Source organism: Python bivittatus, unplaced genomic scaffold (assembly GCF_059951505.1).
Source record: "Python bivittatus isolate LINGU-HERP-01145 unplaced genomic scaffold, Pbiv_v1 ctg000980_np1212, whole genome shotgun sequence".
NCBI classification, from domain to species: Eukaryota; Metazoa; Chordata; class Lepidosauria; order Squamata; family Pythonidae; genus Python; species Python bivittatus.
Genome location: NW_028277125.1, coordinates 47,750,625 through 47,773,393, shown reverse-complemented (window position 1 = coordinate 47,773,393; position 22,769 = coordinate 47,750,625). Strand labels below are relative to the sequence as shown.

General features: G+C 37.6%; 1 protein-coding gene across 1 annotated transcript in view; it reads left to right on the top strand.

The window, feature by feature from the left end:
- Positions 1-8: 8 nt before the first annotated feature.
- Positions 9-22,769, top strand: part of CFAP43 (cilia and flagella associated protein 43) — a 77,373-nt gene continuing 54,612 nt past the window's right edge. Inside the window, exons 1-5 of the mRNA XM_088132515.1 lie at positions 9-989; positions 10,859-11,026; positions 11,330-11,480; positions 13,620-13,779; positions 19,937-19,990. Coding sequence (XP_087988641.1) covers positions 988-989; positions 10,859-11,026; positions 11,330-11,480; positions 13,620-13,779; positions 19,937-19,990 — 535 coding nt within the window. The 5' untranslated portion in view covers positions 9-987. The remainder of the gene's footprint in view (positions 990-10,858; positions 11,027-11,329; positions 11,481-13,619; positions 13,780-19,936; positions 19,991-22,769) is intronic.

Genomic DNA, 22,769 nt, shown 5'->3' with positions numbered 1-22,769 from the left:
CTCTCCGCTGAAGGCAAAAGAGCTCTGACGCGAGGTGGTCGACCTGAAGTAAACAGCTTGGAGGGCACAGCGGATTGATATCTTACTACCGTGGTAAATACTTCTGGCGTAGTAAGCTCTGGGGTACAGGTGCGGCTTAACTGTAAGGCTCTGCGTAAGAGTACAGATTCCATCTACTATGTAAATATACCTTTGTATGTCAAATACAGAAAGTAAAAGGTACAAGAACAGGGCGGTAAATCCTCTACCCATTTTTATTTTCGCTTTACGTGCGTGGGGGCGACTGCATGTCATTTTCTTAGCAGAATTCAAAACATTCCACATCAGGTTAGACTACAGTATAAGTCATGCCGTGTAAACCCCAGTGACCTGCACCTTATCCTAAGCCCAAACCAAACACCGGGCGTTACGATGCAACATGATGTGTAAATCAAGCAACTTGCCTGATGACATAGGTAGATAGGCAACCAAGGCGCTGCATGTGCAACTATCATCAGCAGCTATATTTTAAATGAAAGTATATTGTAGTGTATTGTTTTTTATTCATGCTGCTGATTATTGTGTTAGAATTATTTCTTACCAGTTTGTTTCTGAGCCGGGATCAAAGAGGCAACCAGCAGTTGCATGAAATTAAGCTCTTTATTTTTCACCCAAGAGCAAAAGCAATGACAGCAAGCTGATAGATGGGCGGCTGCGCTTGACCCCCTCCTTTTGGCACAATATATACATTTCATCCAGCTCCTCCTTCAGAATACTACCCCTTACTCAGTCATTCATTTCCCACCTCAGTATCATTCCATATTAGGAACTTCCTTCCTTTCCAGGCCCCTTGACCATTAACTAAACACTTTTTCCCTAGGAAATACCATCCTTGGAATGTACAGCTTCTTATCTACCAAGGTTAGTGAAAAAGGCCTCCAAACTTACAAACTTGAAGGAAACAGGATTCAGAAACCCTTAATAAAAGCCTAAATGTTTCAATACTAAATGTAAGTATATATATATGTGTGTGTGTAAATATTAAATATGAAATATATGTGTATGCAATTATATAAAATCTATCAATTGGATGATTTTTGTTGTTGGGTTTGAGGTTTTTTGGACTCTGGTAATGTGCCCAGAATCTGTGGGGTGGTATACAAATATTTGTGTAAATAAATCAATAAAACTTTTGTCTCATGCATGTCATTTCAAAGTTAAAACCATGCTTTCTGGCTGTGGACACTTAAAATCATGAACAGAAGTAGAGAATAAAAGCAAAAAGATGGTGCACATTCAATCTCCCCTCCTCTCCAAACTCTTGCATTAAAAAGCAAATTAGTAGTAGAAGAAATACACCCCCAAAACAGCTTTTATATCAGTGAAATGCTGATTTTATTGACACACCTCATAACGTACACAATATATTTTAAAGATGTATAACAAATCTGTAACAATAATAAAATAGAAATAAGAGCACATATCTGAGGGTAGGTTTATAAAAGAATTAATGCTTTTTCAGAAAACACCACTCAGCAGTTTTGAAGTATGTTTTCCTCTTATTCCTGGTTTGCAAAGGAACTCAAACCTGGTTGGTTCTAAATTGTAGATCACTGAATTCATTGAGTATTGCACATTGTTGCCAAATAGGGTTTCAAAATATGTTTATCATCAAAAAGATGTTTGCCCTACTCCCACTAATAGCAGCTAAAATTGTCAATACTTTAACAATTTAAACTTGCAACCAGTTTCAAATCTCAGTTTTAGAAAATATTAGCAAAAGAAAACATATCTGAATGTATGGAATTTCCAGATCAAAGGATGACCAAGGTAGATCAGCTTTTCCCAAGCAGGTGCCCACCAGGCCTGTTGGGATTGCAACTCCTAGAATTGCAGGTTGGGAAAAACTATGTTACTGCAAAACATGCTCTAGAAAAGTTGCAGATTCTTTGTGTCATGTTCTCCTGGAATTATTTCCTGCATCATCACCAGATTACTGGAGGAGCACAATTATTTAATCATTTTGGTTCAGCATTTGTTCTGACCATGGAAGACTGAGAGTGGGATCAATTGCAATAAGCCATGGTTTGTTTTATCAAGAAGCATAAACCAACCTATAATTGGCTGGATTCACAGAACATATTAAGCTATTAAACAAAAGAACTTATTTGTGTAAACCATATTTATTAGATTTATTTCCTGCATTTTCCTTCTTGAGCTCAAGGTGGCCTTTCTGTTGTTCCTGTGGTTTGCCTTAGAAGGGAAAACAGGCAGAACTCTTGTTAATTTCACTCATTAATAAAGAAAAAGAAAGAAAGGTCCATCAGTGAACTTGTAATTTTTTTTTTAAATCCAGCATTTCACCAGTCCACCGTGGAGGGAAATAAAGGAAATTCATTGATTCACTTGTCTTCTTTGACCACTACCCTACCATTGGTTTGCTGGTTGCACGTGTGGATAGGAATTGGTGTTTCAGAGCACCATTTATCAGAGATCCAGAAATAACCCATGTAATGAGACCTGCTTCACAAAACATAGCAGGGTTCAAGCTTTAAGTAGACATGTTTCTTTTTTTGGATGCAGACATTCTGAAAATAGCTACGCAGGGCAGAGAGATGTCATCAGAGGAGAGGGGGCATACCAATAGCTCCACAGACTGAGCAACAGAACACAAATATTTCTATATGAAATTATAGAATGACAGAAACTTGGATGGGAGATCATCAAGAAATTCTGGGGCATGGGCAGGGGGAAGGGAAATATGGAAACCATATCCAAGAAAACTACATGGAATGTCCAGGAAACTACCAAGAGGTGATCTGAACTTGAAGGAGACTTGACTTTCATGGGTACGTTATGTAGAAATGAAAAACCCAGCTTCTAATTTATTAGCTTAAAACTTGGACTCTATAAAAATGTTCATGTACAGCAGCACATATGCCCATTTAGGGACAGCTCCATGGAATCCCTAAGCCAAGTATTCCTCTGTTGCTCTCTTTACAGGGAATCTTGGATGAGATTCAATTATCCCATTTAAAAAAAAAAAAATACCCTGGCAGAAAGCACAATGCTTATTTGTTGCTTCTTCTATCTGAAGGGGCCTCTGACCTATCTTCCCAGGTTGCCTGATTCTGTACCTCTGTAACTGAAGATTAATGCTAATCTTGGTGATTGCCACTATTATTTGTATTATATTAATATTATTTATTTTTATTTATTTTTATTTCAAATTTAGATACCACCCATCTCACAAAAAGTGACTCTGGGTGGTTCACAATAAAACAGCAATAAATATTAAAATACAATAAAACAATATAAAATACAGTAAAAATAGAATAAAAACCAAACACATACACATATTATTATTATACATTATAATATTATATTAATATTATATTAATATTATATTATAAATAATATAATAATGTATACATACATTATTATTTTATTGCATTTTATGCCTATCTTTTACTCATATCTATAATTTTAGGTATATGTGTTTCCATGTAGTGTTTTCTGGCCTGAAGGCCATAATAAGAATTTGTTGTAGCATAATGAGCTTTTAACCTGGTCCCTGGCCTGGGGCAAAAAGATATATCTAAGTTTATATGGCAAGGAAAAAAATCAAGAGTTAAATTTAAAATTCTCCAAGATGCAAAGGAATGAGGCGGATTGGGATTGCCTGATTTTAAATTGTATTTTGCAGCCTGCTGCTTAGTTTGGATGAAAGAGTGGTTGCTTTTGAGAAATAAAAGGATATTAGCATCAGAAGGTCACAATCTGAGGTTTGAGTAGCAAGGCTTTTTATGATATGATAAAATTAATGTAGTTTTTAAAAACCAATATGTTAAGAATGCCATATTGAGAGTATGGAATAAATACAAGCCCAGGCAGTGCCAGAAGATGCCTTTGTTAGTTTCAGCATAAGAAGTGCTTTATAGAACACAAACAGCAGGTAAAAAGAAATGGTTAACATATCAAGATACGTTGTTAATTCAGGAACATGGTAAACTTAAAATGAAATCAAGAGGGATTTAGTTTTCAGTAGTTTTCATATATACAATTAAGAGAAAGGTTTAACTTAGACAAAAAGACAACTGCAATTGAATTATATAAGATGGAATTTGAGACTGCATTGTTTATGTTGTACTTGTACAAATTATATACAAATTATGTACAAATTATGAACATGTGATTACCAAAATGTATAAGCTTTTATTGAAATTTGAAATGGAAGAACAAGTTTATAGAGTATCTTATAACACGGGCCAAAATTTCAGTTACCAATTCAATTACCAATGGACCAATGGGAGAAGAAGTGGTTGAAAGGGCTGAAATTTACATTATGTTATAACTTAAAAAAGAACATTTACAAAATGATGTACTGTTGGTATATGACACCATAAAATTATCTAAGATGTATAAAGGTACTTCAAATTTATGTTGGAAATGTGGAAAACATGAAGGGTCATTTTATCATGCATGGTGGACTTGTAAAAAAAGCTAGAAAATTTTGGGTCCAAATACATACAGTGATACAAAGAATTTTGAAGATTTTCAGCTGAAACCAGAATTTTTGTTGTTGTTGACAGTCAACTAGAAAAGACTCATGGAATATTGTTTTTATATCTGGTAACTACTGCGAGATTATTATATGCACAAAGATGGAAAGATTCGGAAATACCTACAATGGAGGAATGGTTGGTGAAGATGACAGAATTTGCAGAAATGGCAAAATTGACTTGTTTGATTAGGGAAAAGACAAGAAGTACATTTATTAGTGACTGCAAACCCTTTATGAAATTTTTGCTGAAAATGGAAAAAAATGAACTGGTGATTTACGGATTTGATGATTAGAAAGAGTAAAATATGGGAAGAAGGGAATCATGATGTAACGTTAAACAAGGGAGAACAGACGATAAATTTGTTTGTAACTGCTGTAAAGAAGATCAGAAGCCACTTTATATTTTTTCTTTTTTTATCTATTCATCGCTTTTCTTTATTCTTTTCTCTTTTTCTTAAATTTGTATTGTTCTTCAATAAAAATTAATAATAAAAAAAGAACCTGGTCCCTGCCCTGGATCATCCCTGTTAAGTCATAAAGTGGCATGTCTAATTCTGGATCTTTGTAAATGCAGCCACAATAATTTATAAACCACGATTTATGGCTTACCAAGTTGTGTAAGCCTAATTATTTTTAGTTTATTCAATAAATCATAATTATGCAAACTTTCCTTCTAATATTCTCACACCGTGAATTTCTCTCTCAAGATGTTCTATTGAAGTGGCCAATTATTCACAAAAGCTTGTTAAAATAGGCATTGTTTCAAATGGTTTTTATTTATTCATTTTATTTAGTTATTACTACAGGTTATATGCCGCTCCATTTCTGGAGACTATGTAAGACTAGCGGGTGTGAAAAATGAATTAAAAAACAAACGTCACTCGTTTCTTTACTGCTGCTCTTCCCACGTACGTTACTGCTGCGCGCAGCAAAACTTCCCCTTATTTTAAAACTTAATGTACAGTACCTTATTTTTTTACCGTATTAAACAAGGGAATTAAAAGGGGTTACATGTCAAGGCAGACCGGACAGCTGCAGTTAAGAGAGAAGATATTCCTTAGAGATGTTTTTAAACGGCCCTTCTCATTCCGCTCTATAATCCACTTGGAACACGTGGGCTTCAACGGCTAAGGGAGGAGGAGGAGGAAGAGGCGGAAGCATCTTCTTTAGCCAATCGCAGAACAGCAGCTCGCGGTTGCTAGGATACGGATGTAAACGGCATCGAACAGCCTCGGCTGGACGGAGACTTGGCAAGACAGCGGGCACCATGGACCCCCTGAAAGGGGCCGGTCGCCGCCCAGTATCCCCGATGCACAGAGCCGAGCTGGAAGTCAAGTATGAAGGGAAAGGAGAAGGACGGGAGGCTTTCTGGTGTTTCCGAAATGTGCTTTCTTAAAGACTTTTCCTTTCGTTCCCTACCTTCATTGAATTTTATCTGGGAATAAGACCTATAGAACTCAATGCGATTTTCTTCTGTAGATGTTTTTTCTCCCGCAAACAAATAAAAGTACCTCCGGTTTTGGTAAGATAAGGACCACCGGGTTTTAGTCTGTCATGTGTTTTTCCATCTCTCGAGGAACCTGCATGGAAACAAGTTTAACCTACCAACTGCACGTTGTTTTTAAAAAATGAGGGCCCATTTGTGTGTTTTCTTTTTCATGCCAGCAGCCTTAGGAAGAGTCCTGGGAGGCTGTTGGAAAGAATATTTTAGATATTACTATGGGAATGATAGCGTTATATTGAAGAGTGGGATTGAAATAAATGAGTTGTCAGGGGGGGAAAAACAGGCAAAAAAGAAGAAATAAATGATTTGATAATGTTGAAAAATGGTAAAGCTGCAAGTGTAAAGAGAATGAATGAGGATTAAATTAAAAACAAATATATGAAGGAAGAGTGAATGGACTGTGAGAAAGTAGAAGGCTTAGATTTTGTGGTTGGATGAAGTTGATGACATCCTCAGAAATGCAGAGGTGAGAATTTTAAAGAAGAAAAACAATGTATGAAGCAGAGCATGGTGAAAGTAAGGATGGTGTAGTGCCTTGGCAGAGCCTATAAAAGTGGAAAGATGGAGGTCTCAAATCTCCTCACCAAGAAGGTCTCTGAGTTTTCATATCCAGCCATACTTCTTACTCTGTGGAATAGCAGTTTGATAATTTAGATTGTTGTTGTTGTTTAGTTGTTAAGTCGTGTCCGACTCTTCGTGACCCCATGAACCATATTGCACCAGGCCTTCCTGTCCTTCACTGCCTCCCTGAGTTTGCTCAGTTTCATGCTCATTGCTTCAGTGATGCTATCTAACCATCTCATCCTCTGCAGTCCCCTTCTCCTTTTGCCTTCAATCTTTCCCATCATCAGGGTCTTCTCCAAAGAGATCTCTCTTCGCATTAGGTGACCAAAGTATCTGAGCTTGAGCTTCATTATCAATCCTTCCAATGAGCAATCAGGGTTGATTTCCTTTAAGATTGACTGGTTTGACCTCCTAGCAGTCCAGGGGACTCTCAAGAGTCTTCTCCAGCACCACAGTTCAAAGGCATCAATTCTTCGGCGCTCAGCCTTCTTTATGGTCCAGCTCTCACAGCCATACATTACTACTGGAAAAACCATAGCTTTGACTATGCGGATCTTTGTTGGCAAGGTGACGTCTCTGCTTTTTAATATGCTATCTAGGCTTGCCATAGCTTTCCTCCCAAGAAGCAAGCGTCTTTTAATTTCATGGCTGCAGTCTCCGTCTGCGGTGATCTTGGAGCCCAAATAAATGAAGTCTGTTATTGCTTCCATTTCTACCCCTTCTATTTGCCAGGAATTGATGGGTCCAGATGCCATGATCTTAGTTTTTTTTAATGTTGAGTTTCAAGCCAGCTTTCGCACTCTCCTCTTTCACCCTCATCAAGAGGCTCTTTAGTTCTTCTTCACTTTCTGCCATTAGGGTGGTATCGTCTGCATATCTGAGGTTGTTGATGATTCTCCCTGCAATCTTAATTCCGGCTTGTGATTCTTCCAGCCTGGCATTTCTCATGATGTACTCTGCATATAGGTTAAATAAGCAGGGTGACAGTATACAGCCTTGTCGTACACCTTTCCCTATTTTGAACCAATCGGTTGTTCCATGACCAGTTCTAACTGTTGCTTCTTGGCCCGCATACAGATTTCTCAGGAGACAGGTAAGGTGGTCTGGTACTCCCATCTCCCACCTATCCACTAGGAAAGAGCCAATTTGGTGTAGTGGTTAAAGCACCAGATTAGAAAACAGGAGACTGTGAGCTGTAGTCATGCCTTAGGCTCAAAGCCAGCTGGATGACCTTGGGCCAAACACACTCTCTCAGCCCTAGGAAGAAGGCAATGGCAAATCACTTCTGAAAAACGTGCCAGGGAAACAGCAGGGACTAGTCCAGGCAGTCACCAGGAGTCAAAACTGATTCAAGAGCATTAAAAAAAAAAAAAACAACACTAGGAAACACTTCATCTGGTGTCTTCCCCTAGTCTTGATAAGTGAGATTAGTCCTCTATAATGAAAGATAATCCTTTTCATTTAAAATATTTTTTTTCCAAGGTGGGTACAAGGATTCACCAATAGAAAAGTTGGATTTGTCAACAACAGGACTGTTTGTTATCCTTGTGGCAATTACATCATCTTTATTAACATTGAAACACAAGAGAGATCATTCTTGCGGTGTCGGTATGGAAGTATTGGAGCCTTTGGAGTGAATGCAAGCCAGAATATTGTTGCTTTTTCTGACCGGCAGTTGAATCCTACAATCTATATCTATACTTTTCCAGGACTAAAGAAAATAGCAAAATTAAAAGGTGGGTGTGAGGGCACTTTAATATATATAGCATTATGCCATATACTTATGTCAGTATTCAGTCAAATAGAAGATCAAAATTCATATTTTATGTCCTTTATTTTTTCCCATGCACTGCTGTGCTGCCTCATCATGATAGCAGAGTGTTCCTAGGAAGGATGAGTGAAGAATGCCAAGCATGTATGCCAAGAATATATACTCCCAGTAAGATCACCCTAGGCATGAAGGTCATTTCCAGCTGCCCAGCTAAAGGAAGCAGGCAGGCAGTACTGATATAGAAAGATGCTGGAGGTAGATGATCATTTTAGTGACAACAGCAAAGGCATCATTTCATACTATGCAGGAGAAGGCAATGTTAAGCCACTCCTATAATTTACCACAAAACCCCAAAGGATACGGTAGACATAATAAAGTGACTGAAGGTAAAGTCCCAGGTGTTGGGCTCCTCAGGTTGGATGGCACTATCTAATTATGATAAATCATAAAATATGTAAAAGAATAATTGCATGATGTGTGAATTAAAAGAATAATTGTATGATGTGTGAATTCAGTAAAGATGGAACAGAATGGAAAGTGAGATGAAAAACTAGTAATAGCTGCTGAAAACTGAGGAATAAACTTAGGCACTGTATATGATTTGGAAATAAGTAGGATGGGAAAACTATGTGGGGCTGCCCTTAAAACTTTAAAATAAATTTTTGAATTGATCATAATTCAGGTGTTTCTTTAAATTTTTGAGGGGGTAAAAAAAAGGATGTTACACTGGTACTAAAGCGGTTTTAATGAGCTTAATTCAGAGATGATTCATACATCATCACACTGTACCATAATGTGATTGGGGTGGGGTGGGAATAGAGCAACATGATATATTATGGACTGGAATAACACATCCAGTCTATATCATATATTGTAAACCAACACATTTTTAAGTCTATTTAATTTATTTTAAATTTTAAAAAACTACTAATATTAAAAATATTAAATAAACCTATTTTAATAAGGTTTAAAGTCTATATTACTTTAACTTTTAGGGCAGGCCAGCCTAGACTACTCCTTGCTTGCATTCAGTTACACAGGTCCCTATCTGGCCACTTATTCCTCGCTCCCTGAATTTTGCCTTTCAGTATGGTAAGTGTTGATTATATGTGTTTAATATGGAGAAATGGGTCAGAATTGCTATCTTTCTGTGGTATTCATGAACTAATGTGCTCAAATGCATAACATCCAATAGCTTCTACTTGGTTTTTTCTGCAAGTGAAATGATTAAACTAACCAGGAATTTACCAGGATAGAAAGCAGAAAAATTTAGACTACACTGAAAGCTGGATTCCTGCAAGCCAGAGTTTGAAGTTGGTTTCTGGTTCTAAGCTTGTTAGGGAGCAAAAAACCAGGATCCAGGTTCAAGTATAACCCTTTCCTCTTTGGTAAGTTCCTGGTTAGTTTATTTACTCTCACATGAAAGAAGAGCCAAGTGAGAGTGATTAGCTAGGATTTTGAAACATTTGGCTTAAAATGTCTTTTTTGCATATTTTTTCCAACTGATTGCTTGTACTCTTAGGCCTGGAAAACATTTTTCTCATTGTTTAATTGCAAGAAAAACACTTAGGTCTAAATGATAAGTTTTTACCCACTGTCAACTAATAGGCTATTGTTGTTTTTCCTCATCACATCATTTATGGTCATATCATGGGCTTCATGGGGGGGGGGGGATTAGAGAGACAAATAATTTGATGTGTGTCATTTCCATGATGTTATGACACACGTGATATTCATCATGGTTTTTACCAGATTCCTATAGTTCACATGAATCCTTATCGTTGATTGTTTTAGCCAGGGCATCATGGCTTATAAGTTCTTGTGTTTTTTAATTAATTTTATTTATTAATCAAATTGGTATGCCACCCGACTCCCAGCAACTCTGAGTGGCTCAATCTGGGCGGTTTTAATCTTTGTACACTACCCAGAGTCATTGCTGTGAGATGGGTGGCTCTATAAATTATTTAAATAAATACATAAACCAAGTTCCTGTGTTCCACCATTACACCATGCCATAAACTAACCAGACTTGTGGTGTTCCCAAAAATCACTGAAGCACAACATTGTCAACCCTTTACTCTACCATGTTGTGCCAACCTCAACACGATGTAAAAAACTGCAAATAAGAAAAGACTGTTTACAACTGACTGGCTTTCCAGCCATAGTTCTGAATAAATTGATTGAGTTTATTTATTACTGCACTTGCCTGTTAATTTTTTCAAAGGGACCTAAAATTCATTAGGTTCAGCAGGAATATTGAAGCTTCATTTGCTTCATCTTTTTCTATTTTAATTGTTGTCCACTGATACTATATTGCAAGGTGTAATTTGATTATTGCTTTTTGTTTTATTTATATGTTGTTTTGTTGTTTTGACCATTAGGATAACTTCTGGATTTTTGGAGATAAAATATATATTGACAGAATGCTTTTTCAAATACAACAAATAAGCATTTGCTTTCTTTCACTTTTAATTAGGAATTGGCAGAACAAAATTCTATTATGTAGTCAGTCACAACCTGGGGTAGAAGTAACTGCAATGAGTTTTAATCCCATGAGTTGGCATCAGTTGTGTTTATTTAATGGGACCTCTGTTACCCTTTGGAGTATTGAAAGGAGTAACAAAGAGCACATCTTGATTTCAAAGTAAGTATTATAATTTTATGTTAAAAACAAAAAAAGATACGCTAGAAAACATAGAACAAGCTTTCTGATAGGAATCTGTAGTCTTTGGAAAGCAACTATATAGTCCATGTCTCTTAGTGGAATATACAGTATGAAATATATGTTTTATTGTAGATTATACAGTATAAATATTCTGTTGTACTTCACATATTATAGAAATATGCTTTATAAATAAGGTGATTATCTAATACTGAAAACAAATGTTCATGTTTTAACTCATGTTTAAAGAATCCTTCTTCCAAACTATTTTCCTTACTGTTTCAGTCCTGTCAAACTTCCTGGTGAAGATGGATCCTTAACAGATGAGGAAAATAGCTTCTTGTCCCATCCCAATGTCAGTGATCCTTATTTTGGTCCTGTGCTACCCAATTCAGCCATTGCTGGCTTGGTAGGAGATGAGGCTGAAACATTTAAGGTTAGCTTTGTTAGACTATGCTAAAATGAAAATGAAAAGGTGTTTTTTTTGTGTGTGCATGCCTGTGTGTATCTTTATAGCTCAAGTTGCTGCTATATATGTGTATTTTATGTAATTTTAGGTATTATGAAATTTATCTTAGATATTATCACATTTACACCTTGGATTTAGATTACTTTTCTTTGATTGTACTTATGAGTCCAAGTCAAGCCACTTTATAGATGTATTTCAACTTTGGTAATGAATTTTTATTTACTGGTTTCTTAAGCTGGACAATTGTAGGTGTTTATAGACCACTTATGAACGTGTTTCTTGTACTGGTCTGAGACCACAGCAGACAGACAGACTGACTGGCTACATTTATGACATTTTCTTGGCAGCATTATAGAATTGGTTTGCCATTGCTTTCTGAGATTTTTAACATCTTAATCTAATGAGCATAGTAACGTAACTCCCAATACTCTGTAAAGACAGTACTGTAAGAGGCAACAAGTGTTTTTTGTAGCCATTTTGTGTTTTAGTCAGGAAATATATTTTTTTAAAACCTTGTCAGCTTCCCAGAGTCACATTTGTGAGATGGACAGCCATAAAAAACAAAATAAATAAATAAATAAATAAGTAAGTAAGTAAGTAAGTAAGTAAGTAGCAAATGTGTCTAGGCTCATAATGTTAAGGTCATTCATTATAATAATCTATAAAAGGGGTTGGTTTTTTTGGCTTAGCATTTTGGTCACACTAGGTGCCACCACCTAGTGACCTTGGCTGAACTTAAAAAAAGCATGTTGAACCTGGTTAATACTTAGATGAAGACTGCCAGGAAATCCCAGGGCCGAGGTTTTCATTGGGAAATTGAAAAAAATATCCTAAAAGAAGCCAATAAGAAACCTGTACTATTTTCAAGAAAACTGTATAGACATGTCTATCATGTAACCAGAAGTTTAGCTCAGCTTTAGCATGTTGGATGAACCCAGACACCTAGGGTACAATAATGTATGAACCCATCCAATTGTATATACTCAATAACTCATGGTTAAGCAAATTATTTAGTTAAGTTTGTGAACCAGGCCTTAGTAATAGCTAAAGCCCTCCGGCTAATCTCTCTCTGTTTTGTTTGTATGGACCTCTGCTTTCAAAACTAGGTTGAGATAATTATTTTCTAAATGTTCAAGGGAGATGGGAGAATAGCAAGGAAAAACAGAAATTTAAAAGTAAGATTATGATATAATTAACACAATATTTTTAAAAAATAGAATGCAGAGTTATCAACAGGCTTGAGGGAATCCTAACAATGTGCCCTACAGTGCCTCTTTGCACTATCCTCTTATCCCCCACCCTACAAAAACTCAAAGCACAAGATTAGCCAGCGGAGATTAATGGGAACTAGCACAGAGCAACCAATCATTAAGTTCCCAATGAAGTATCATCTTTTCAGCTCTGCAGTTCTAGGGGCATTAATCCTAATTTAAGAGTATGTAAGAACTGTCTAGAGTCTGTGTAATAATTTATATGAAGGTTTACTTCTGATAAAGACGTGTATTATATACACTCTATATAATGCACATATTCTTATAAATATTTGAATAAAATTAAATTATAGAAGCAGGGGACGCGGTGGTGCAGCGGCTTAATGATGCTGGAAGTTGCTGGCCAGAAATGGTTGACACTTCAGCGGTTTGAGCCCAAGTTCCATGTGGCAGGGTGAGCTCCCTTCTTGCGCCCTTAGCTCCTGCCCACCTAGCAACTCAAAAGCATAAGCAAGTAGATAAATAGGTACTCTCACCCTGGTGGGAAGAAAAACGCTGGCAGCACCTTGCACGGAAAAACAGGAATCGGTTGCCGGTTGCTGGATGTAATGCAATAGAAGAGACTTGATTTCCTGTGACCGCCAACTGGGCTCCGCCCTAGGAAGGAGGCAATGGCAAACCACTTCCAAAAAAACCTTGCCAGGAAAACTGCAGGGACTTGTCCAGGCAGTCTCCGTAAAATCAGACACGATTGAAAGCAGATTAAAAAAAAATATTATAGAATCATGTGTGTATATAATTGTGTGTGTGTGTGTGTGTGTGTGTGTGTAATATATATAGTTTGCAATTTGTGTATTCTTAATTTTTGTAATTGAAACTTCCTTTGTAATGGTAGCCTAAAGATGATATTCAACCTTGTGTTCGCCCTACTGTCCATTGCTGGACTCCAGATTCTGATCTGTATATGGGCTGTGAAGAAGGATATTTCCTGAAAATAGGTGCAGACACATTTAAGGCTGTTGTTCTCACTCAAAAACTTTCTCCAGATGCTAAAGGTAAGAATTTATTTTCCTGATTCATTGGGATTTAGGCAAAAAAGGGGAAGATGCTATTCCCCCCCCCCCCGCCTTTGGACTACAAATAATTATTCTTTGTGAACAGTTAATCCTAGGGAAATTGTGCCATGTGCTAAATAACTAGAGTTGTAAAAAAACTAAAGTTCTACATAAAAAGCATATATGTTACAACCATAACTCCAATTTTCTGCTTTTTTTTTTAAAAAAAGATACCTATTCAAAAGTATTAGAAATCTTAATCTCTTCATACTGTTCCCATTCATGAAATTTGAAATTGTCTAACTGGAATGGAGTGATTAAACTGCATCCTCTGAAATGCAACAGATTTATATTGCCAGTTCAATATATAGTAGTACTTCAGTTGCTGCAAAAAGTGCATTAGGTTTCTTAATAAGAAAAACTGAGTTTCCCAGGAGCCTTGGACTGTGAAAACTTAAAATACAACTTTCACAGTAAGTGTTCTTAAATAAAAAATTTAGATTACTAAATTTCAAAGAATTTGCAGAATAACCTTTAGATTAATTATGTTGAATTATTATTATTAAATTTATCAAACACATCTGGATCCAAAGAGGACCTCTTAAGGAGGGTTAATTTGAAGAAATTACTCTTTCTATAACTAGAAATATAAGCTTCAGAAAAACTAGCAGGGATCCTTGTACGTGGGGGTGGGGGGAATATTAAGTTCTGATAGAGAGAGAAGCGTGTCCCAAAGCATACCTTAGTTCTGTTTAGTTCTCTTGTGGGCTTTGAATGGTTGGCACTAGTGAGCATAATGGTAGACAGATTCATATTTTAGAGAAACTAGAAATTAGTGCAACATTAGGGATGGATGCATCAATCTACTTCCAGTCCATGTCAATTTTGCAAGTAATCATTCATTAGTCAATTCCGACTGGAGTGGCATATAAACCCTGCAAAGCAAATAAACATGTCTGTCCCAATAACTCAGTCCTTTGCTTAAAAAGCAAACCAACCCTGAAATATATATGTTTGTGTGTGTGTGTGTTATTTTGAACATGTTTCTCATAAAATATAAATGGCTGAACATAAAGGGTCTAAAACTATAACATAACTAAATACATTTAGTTTATCATATATTATTTATTTAATTGGAACTTATATGCAACTTGCAAACCAATAGGACTCTGAGCAGCATTTATTTATTAGTGTACTTTACTGAGTAACATTTGGAAACAGGAGAATATTCTAATTCACGGTTTCATTTGGGAAGTATAGATGAGGTCAATTTGCAGTAGAATTTGCAAAGTTCAAATTCCTAACAAAACTGTACAGTATTATTTATTGGTCAGTGGTCAGTTCTATTTGGCTTCTTTCATGAGGTTATGGGGAAATAGCTTCACAGGGAAAGCAAAGGTCCTATCAATAGCACCAATGCATACTGGGCCTTCAGTGAAAACTTCCTCTTGTCTTGGGAGACTGGAGGATGGAGCAAATTTTATTTATGGATCTCTCAAGCAAGCTGGTAAGGTTGTCATATATAAAAATAACCCTATGAATTCCTGACATTTTAGGCATTTCTCTTAATAATAGCACACCTTCACAACTAGCCAGAAAGAAATTGGAGGAAAGAATCACACAAGTATAAGTGCATATTTATAGGTTTTATATAATTTGCTGATTGATTATTTAACTTGGTATAGCACTGACCACTAGTTGCTGCCAGTGGTTTATGATAAAAAAAATTAAAATTAAAAATAGTGAGCACATCAAATAAATAAAAGAAACACATATAAATAGTTAAAATAGGCCATCAAATCAACAGTTGAAAGCCCATTCCAAAAGACATATGTTATGACCCTTAAAAAAAAAAAACTAATAAAGATGTTAGGCCCATCCGCACTGCAGGAAATATATAACAGAAAAGGTTCAGCACCAAGTTGTCCTCAGACCAGCTCTCAGGAACTGTAGACAAACTTCATCAATGAGCAGGGTCCGTAGAGAAAGAAGTAGTCTCTGAAATACCATGAACCTAAGCCATGTAAGGCTTTAAAGTAATGACTGTTATTTTCTATTTTGTCCAGAAGCAACTTGGTAACCAGTACAGTGTTTAAGCACAAATGTAGCAGATCCTGCATTGAGTAGGGGGTTGGACTAGATAACCTATAGGTTCTTTTCAACGCTATGTTTCAGTGTACTATGACGCCTTTGCTTTCTTCCTAAAACTAGCCAGGCTGTTAATTTTCTACCAACTGAAGATTTAAGACTAGACAGAAATACAGCCTGTGTAGAAAACATCCCATGTACGGCACTTAAACTTGGAGTTTAACAGCATGTGCACCACCATTTTAAGGATAGTTTCTTCTAGAAAAGGATGCAACTGGCATATCAGTCAAAGCTGATAAAAGATACTCCTGGATGATGCCTGGGAAATTACACAGACATTGAGAAGAACCCCTGAACCTACTCCTTCTGGAAGAAAGCAATCTCATTTAGAGCAGGCAGACCTGCTTTGCTTCTCTGGTATTTCTTGGTGCAGCATTTGCTTTGTTCTTCTGGCTCTTACCCAAGAGCAGCCCCAATGATGTGTATACTAGCTGCCCCAGGCTTTACTCAGGCCATAGTCCCACCCCATACTCACCCTTGCCCCATACCCCAAAATTGCTCCCCCAAAAGGATAATCACAGAAAAAGACTAGTTGGCTGATCCTGGAAGATGTGTTTGGTTTAAGGAGTTGCAGACCCATACCCCCATATGCTCCAAAGGACTTTTTTTGCCTTCAGATGTAAAGCACTGTTGTTTAGTCGTTAAGTCGTGTCCGACTCTTCGTGACCCCATGAACCATATTGCGCCAGGCCTTCCTGTCCTTCACTGCCTCCCTGAGTTTGCTCAGTTTCATGCTCATTGCTTCAGTGATGCTATCTAACCATCTCATCCTCTGCCATCCTCTTCTCCTTTTGCCTTCAATCTTTCCCAGCATCAGGGTCTTCTCCAAAGAGATCTCTCTTCGCATTAGGTGACCAAAGTACCTGAGCTTGAGCTTCATTATCGATCCTTCCAATGAGCAATCAGGGTTGATTTCCTTTAAGATTGACTGGTTTGACCTCCTAGCAGTCCAGGGGACTCTCAAGAGTCTTCTCCAGCACCACAGTTCAAAGGCATGAATTCTTCGGCGCTCAGCCTTCTTTATGGTCCAGCTCTCACAGCCATACATTACTACTGGAAAAACCATAGCTCTGACTATGCGGATCTTTGTCGGCAAGGTGACGTGTCTGCTTTTTAATATGCTATCTAGGCTTGCCATAGCTTTCCTCCCAAGGAGCAAGCGTCTTTTAATTTCATGGCTGCAGTCTCCGTCTGCGGTGATCTTGGAGCCCAAATAAATGAAGTCTGTTACTGCTTCCATTTCTACCCCTTCTATTTGCCAGGAATTGATGGGTCCAGATGCCATGATCTTAGTTTTTTTAATGCTGAGTTTCAAGCCAGCTTTTGCACTCTCCTCTTTCACCCTCATCAAGAGGCTCTTTAGTTCTTCTTCACTTTCTGCCATTAGGGTGGTATCGTCCGCATATCTGAGGTTGTTGATGATTCTCCCTGCAATCTTAATTCCGGCTTGTGATTCTTCCAGCCTGGCATTTCTCATGATGTACTCTGCATATAGGTTAAATATGCAGGGTGACAGTATACAGCCTTGTCGTACACCTTTCCCTATTTTGAACCAATTGGTTGTTCCATGACCGGTTCTAACTGTTGCTTCTTGTCCCGCATACAGATTTCTCAGGAGACAGGTAAGGTGGTCTGGTACTCCCATCTCTTTAAGAATTTGCCACAGTTTGTTGTGATCCACACAATCAAAGGCTTTTGCATAATGAAGCAGAAGTAGATATTTTTCTGGAACTCTCGTGCTTTCTCCATGATCCAGCGAATGTTGGCGATTTGATCTCTAGTTCCTCTGCCTCTTCGAAACCCAGCTTGTACATCCGGTAGTTCTCGGTTCATGTATTGCTGAAGCCTAGCTTGTAGGATTTTGAGCATAACCTTGCTAGCATGTGAAATGAGTGCAATTGTGCGATAGTTTGAGCATTCTTTGGCATTGCCCTTCTTTGGAATTGGAACATAAACTGACCTTTTCCAATCCCGTGGCCACTGTTGCGTTTTCCAAACTTGCTGGCATATTGAGTGCAGCACTTTAACACCATCATCTTTTAGTATTTTAAATAACTCAGCTGGAATACTGTCATTTCCACTAGCTTTGTTGTTAGCAATGCTTCCTAAGGCCCACTTGACTTCACTCTCTAGAATGTCTGGCTCAAGGTCAGTGACCATACCAGTATGGACATCGGGGACACTAAGATCTTTCTTGTATAGTTCTTCTGTGTATTCTTGCCACCTCTTCTTAATCTCTTCTGCTTCTGTTAGGTCCCTGCCTTTTTTGTCCTTTATCATGCCCATCTTTGCCCTAAACGTTCCTTTCATATCTCCAATTTTCTTGTAGAGATCTCTAGTCTTCCCCATTCTATTGTTTTCCTCAATTTCTTTGCATTGTTCATTTAAGAAGGCCTTCTTATCTCTCCTTGCTATTCTCTGGAAATCTGCATTCAGTTGCTTATATCTTTCCCTTTCACCCTTGCTTTTCGCATTCCTTCTTTCCACAGCTATTTGTAAAGCCTCATCAGACAGCCATTTTGCTTTCTTGCATTTCTTTTTCTTTGGGATGGTTTTAGTTGCTGCCTCCTGTACAATGTTACGGACCTCCGTCCATAGTTCTTCAGGCACTCTGTCTACCAAATCTAATCCTCTAAATCTATTCATCACCTTCACTGTGTACTCACAAGGAATATGATCTAAGTCATACCTGAGTGGTCTAGTGGTTTTCCCTACATTCTTCAATTTAAGCCTAAATTTTGCAGTAAGAAGCTCATGATCTGAGCCACAGTCAGCTCCTGGTCTTGTTTTTGCTGTCTGTATAGAGCTTCTCCATCTTTGGCTGCAAAGTATATAATCAATCTGGTTTCGGTATTGACCATCTGGTGATGTCCATGTGTAGAGTCGTCTCTTGTGTTGTTGGAAAAGAGTGTTTGCTATGACTAGCTTGTTCTCTTGACAGAACTCTATTAGCCTTTTCCCTGCTTCATTTTGTATTCCAAGGCCAAACTTGCCTGTTATTCCGATTACTCCTTGACTTCCTACTTTAGCATTCCAATCCCCTATGATGAAAAGGACATCTTTTTTGGTGCTAGTTCTAGAAGATGTTGTAGGTCTTCATAGAAGCGGTCAACCTCAGCTTCTTCAGCATCAGTGGTTGGGGCATAGACTTGGATGACTGTGATATTGAATGGTTTGCCTTGGATACGCACTGAGATCATTCTGTCGTTTTTGAGGTTGTACTCCATTACTGCCTTTCCCACTCTCTTATTGACTATGAGTGCAACTCCATTTCTTCTAAGGGTTTCTTGCCCACAGTAGTAGATATAATGGTCACCCGAATTAAATTCACCCATTCCCATCCATTTCAGTTCGCTGATTCCCAAGATGTCGATGTTCAGTCTTGTCATCTCATGTTTGACCACATCCAGCTTGCCTTGGTTCATAGATCTTACATTCCAGGTACCTATACAATATTGTTCTTTACAGCATCGGACCTTCTTTTTGCTTCCAGATACATCCACAGCTGAACGTCCTTTCGGCTTTGGCCCAGCCGCTTCACTCTTTCTGGAGCTACTTGGAATTGCCCTCCGCTCTTCCCCAGTAGCATATTGGACACCTTCCGACCTGAGGGGCTCATCTTCCGGCGTCATATCTTTTAGCCTTTTAACATTGTCCATGGGGTTTTCTTGGCAAGGATACTGGAGTGGGTTGCCATTTCCTTCTCCAGTGGACCACATTTTGTCAGAACTCTCTGTCATGACCTGTCTGTCTTGGGTGGCCCTGCACGGTATAGCTCATGGCTTCACTGAGTTACGCAAGCCCCTTCGCCACGACAAGGCAGTGATCCATGAAGGGGTGTAAAGCACTGCACAGCTCTAATTTAGATTCTATACTACATGCATTAATTTACTTTGCTACCACAAATGATGCAGTGTAATTTCTTTCCTAATTTAATGGCAACTGGTTCTAATACATTTGCAGATGAATTATATAAGCTGCAATTGACACATACTCAATTCCTTTTCAGCACAAAAACGGACAACTTTTCGATCACTGTCACACAATACTAGGAAAGTGGAAGGTATTTATTTTTTAATACTAAATGCCTTTACAGAAAATGTTTGCTACTTTGGGTATGTATACTAATACATTTTATCAGATAGGAATGAATGCTCAAAAATACGTATGAAATGAGAGGTTTGTTTTGAAATTGTCTGCATCAAAAACCTTCTCCGGTTCTGAAAGCTGAGGAATCCTTGGTGCTCTCTAAACTTGGTTGTTTGCTTGCAGACGTTTCATTACCCAATTAGGTAATCATCAGTGTGAGTGAGTGTGGGGTTTGCTCCCTGTTTATATACAGTAGCTTGCCCTGTCAGTGTTGGTGGGGGTATGGTTTTCTCCATGGTAGTTCCTTGAATAGGGTATTTTCTGCTTGATTGTTTGCCTGGTGCTAATCCCTGCTTATCTGGGTATTGGCTGGTGTGTAAATGTTATTTATTTCTATGTGTCTAGTGATGGCTGATTTGTCTGAATGCCAAGCTTCCAGAATTCCCTAGCATTTTTGGATTTAGCTTGGTCTGGGATGCTCAGTTTCCCAGTTGAAACTGTGGTTGAGTCTGTCCATGTGTTGTGAGATTAGGAGTTTTCATCAAGTCTTCTGACCGCTAGTTGGTGTTCATGGATGCGTTCTGCTAGTCTTCTGCCTATCTGTCCTAGTGGCTGTTACAGTCCTTACACTGTATGATGTAGATAACTCCTGTTTTCCCTTCTTGGACTACTAAGTCTTTTGGTTTACTTAAGACGTTTTGGAGGGCTTTCAGAGAGCATACATCAGGAAAATGACTCCTATAGAAACTTCATGATTTGCTACTTATTTTTACAGGATTAGATCCTATATCTTAAAAATAGGTACTACTGAGTACTAGTTCTATAAGTTGGAGAAAATTTCCCAGTTTGTTTAAGGAAGGTGAAATAGATGTGTCTATGCCCTCAGACACAGCTTAACTATATAAAAAAGAAGCAACTTGAAGGGATTGAACTAACTGAAAGTCTATTCTTTAATAATTGGGTTTGCACTATGTATTTATCAGTGTGAAGGAATTAGAACTCTTCTTTTTGTTTCTCTCTCCCCTCTTTAGATTTCATATGCTATCAAACAAACAATAGGATTTCCAATAAAAAGAATAACACGGTTAATGGGATCAAAATCATAGGAAGTCCGTGCACTTGGGAAAATATAAATTTTATTTACATGAAGCATTCAGCTGCTCAAAACATATCAAGAGGCATTTACACCAAAGAAATTGTATGAGAAGAGCCATGTTAGTCTATGTTAGCCAAAAATCAGGAAGAGTCCGCTAATACTAGATTGGGATGAGGTGAGGGAGGGGGAAGGGATGGGAAGACAGGTTGGTTATGCAGATGCAACTCAGCAGTCTCAAGCAATATACTGTATCAAAATGTATCAGACTATCTCAGAAGATCCCAACAAACACAATGGGTTTTGAACAAATACAGTTGTTAACTGATAAGTACTTGTAATCTATCTCATGTGTAACCTGCATGCAGCTCATGAAAGCTTATGCCTTTTAATAACATTTCTTATCCAACAGAAAAAAACAGGAGGTTTTTTTTCCCAAAAAAGTCAAGTCGATGAAAGGAAGACCAAATACAGAAGCCATTGGGGTGTGCATACTAGATTCTGCCTCCTCTTGTCAGCCCCTATTCTACACTGAAGCATTTCTTCTATCCATAAGGCTCTCCATGTGAATTAAGAGTCTGGAAAATGAGGAGTTTCTCTGTTGTGGACACTCACTTTCTACATGTAGAATGAAACAAAAGGAGACTGATGTTAGCATACTAACTAACAGGCCTAAAAGTCCTAAGCATATTTACTTGAGTGTAAAGCTATTGAATTCAGGGCATGTTAATATGCATAGTTTCTTTATGCTTGCTTATGCCTATCGCAATGGCATCAATTGGCTCCATTCAGAAAATATGCTTTTGTTCTTTAGTGAAATTTGTACTTGATTAATGGAGAACAAGATAAATTATCCATGCAATCTTTATATTATCAAAGCTAAATAAAACTTAAGATATTAAGGGAGATAAAATCAATCAGAAGAAGAGACAGTCTTGTGATTGATAGAGAAGAAGTGTTGTTTTGTTTTGTTTTGTTTTTTGTTTTGTTTGGAAGTCCCAAAAATGAGACTCCTTCCATTTTTTTTTATTACTTCTTGTATGCCTTGATCCATTCAGCTCAGGGGTCCTTCAAGTGGCATAAAGAAGACAACGGTGCCCTTTTCTGCTTTGGGCTGTTACTCCCACAAACCCATTACAAAAAGCTTGGATCTTTTGAGGTAGAAAAAAAGATATAGCTTTCTCAACTTGAAGTCTTCCAGAAATGTTGGGATTGCAGTTCCCAGAATGGCCATGCTGATTTAGGAATTCTAGGAACTGATTTTTCCTGTGCATCTGGAATTCCCCGATTAGAGAAAGCTAATACCAGATTTTGTTTTTCAAGACTAAACATTTCTCTTTGTATATTCACTTAGTCTTGATAAATAAATTCACAAGGATATAGAAGTATAATGGCCTACATGAGATCATTTTATAGCCATGGTTCATTTTGTAATGAACCACAGTACTATAGCTATACTGGTCCTTGTTTGGAAGATTAATGATCATGGCAATAGATAGATGAGCAGTAGTCTGTGAAGCATTATCCAGGAATTAAATCTTTTCAGTGACTGAGCTTGTATTTTAAAATATCTTGTACTAAGAAGGGACTATTCTTTGAATGTTGTTTATCGCCAATGAAAAAATTGCTCTTCAATTCTGGCAATCTTTTGTCTGCTAAA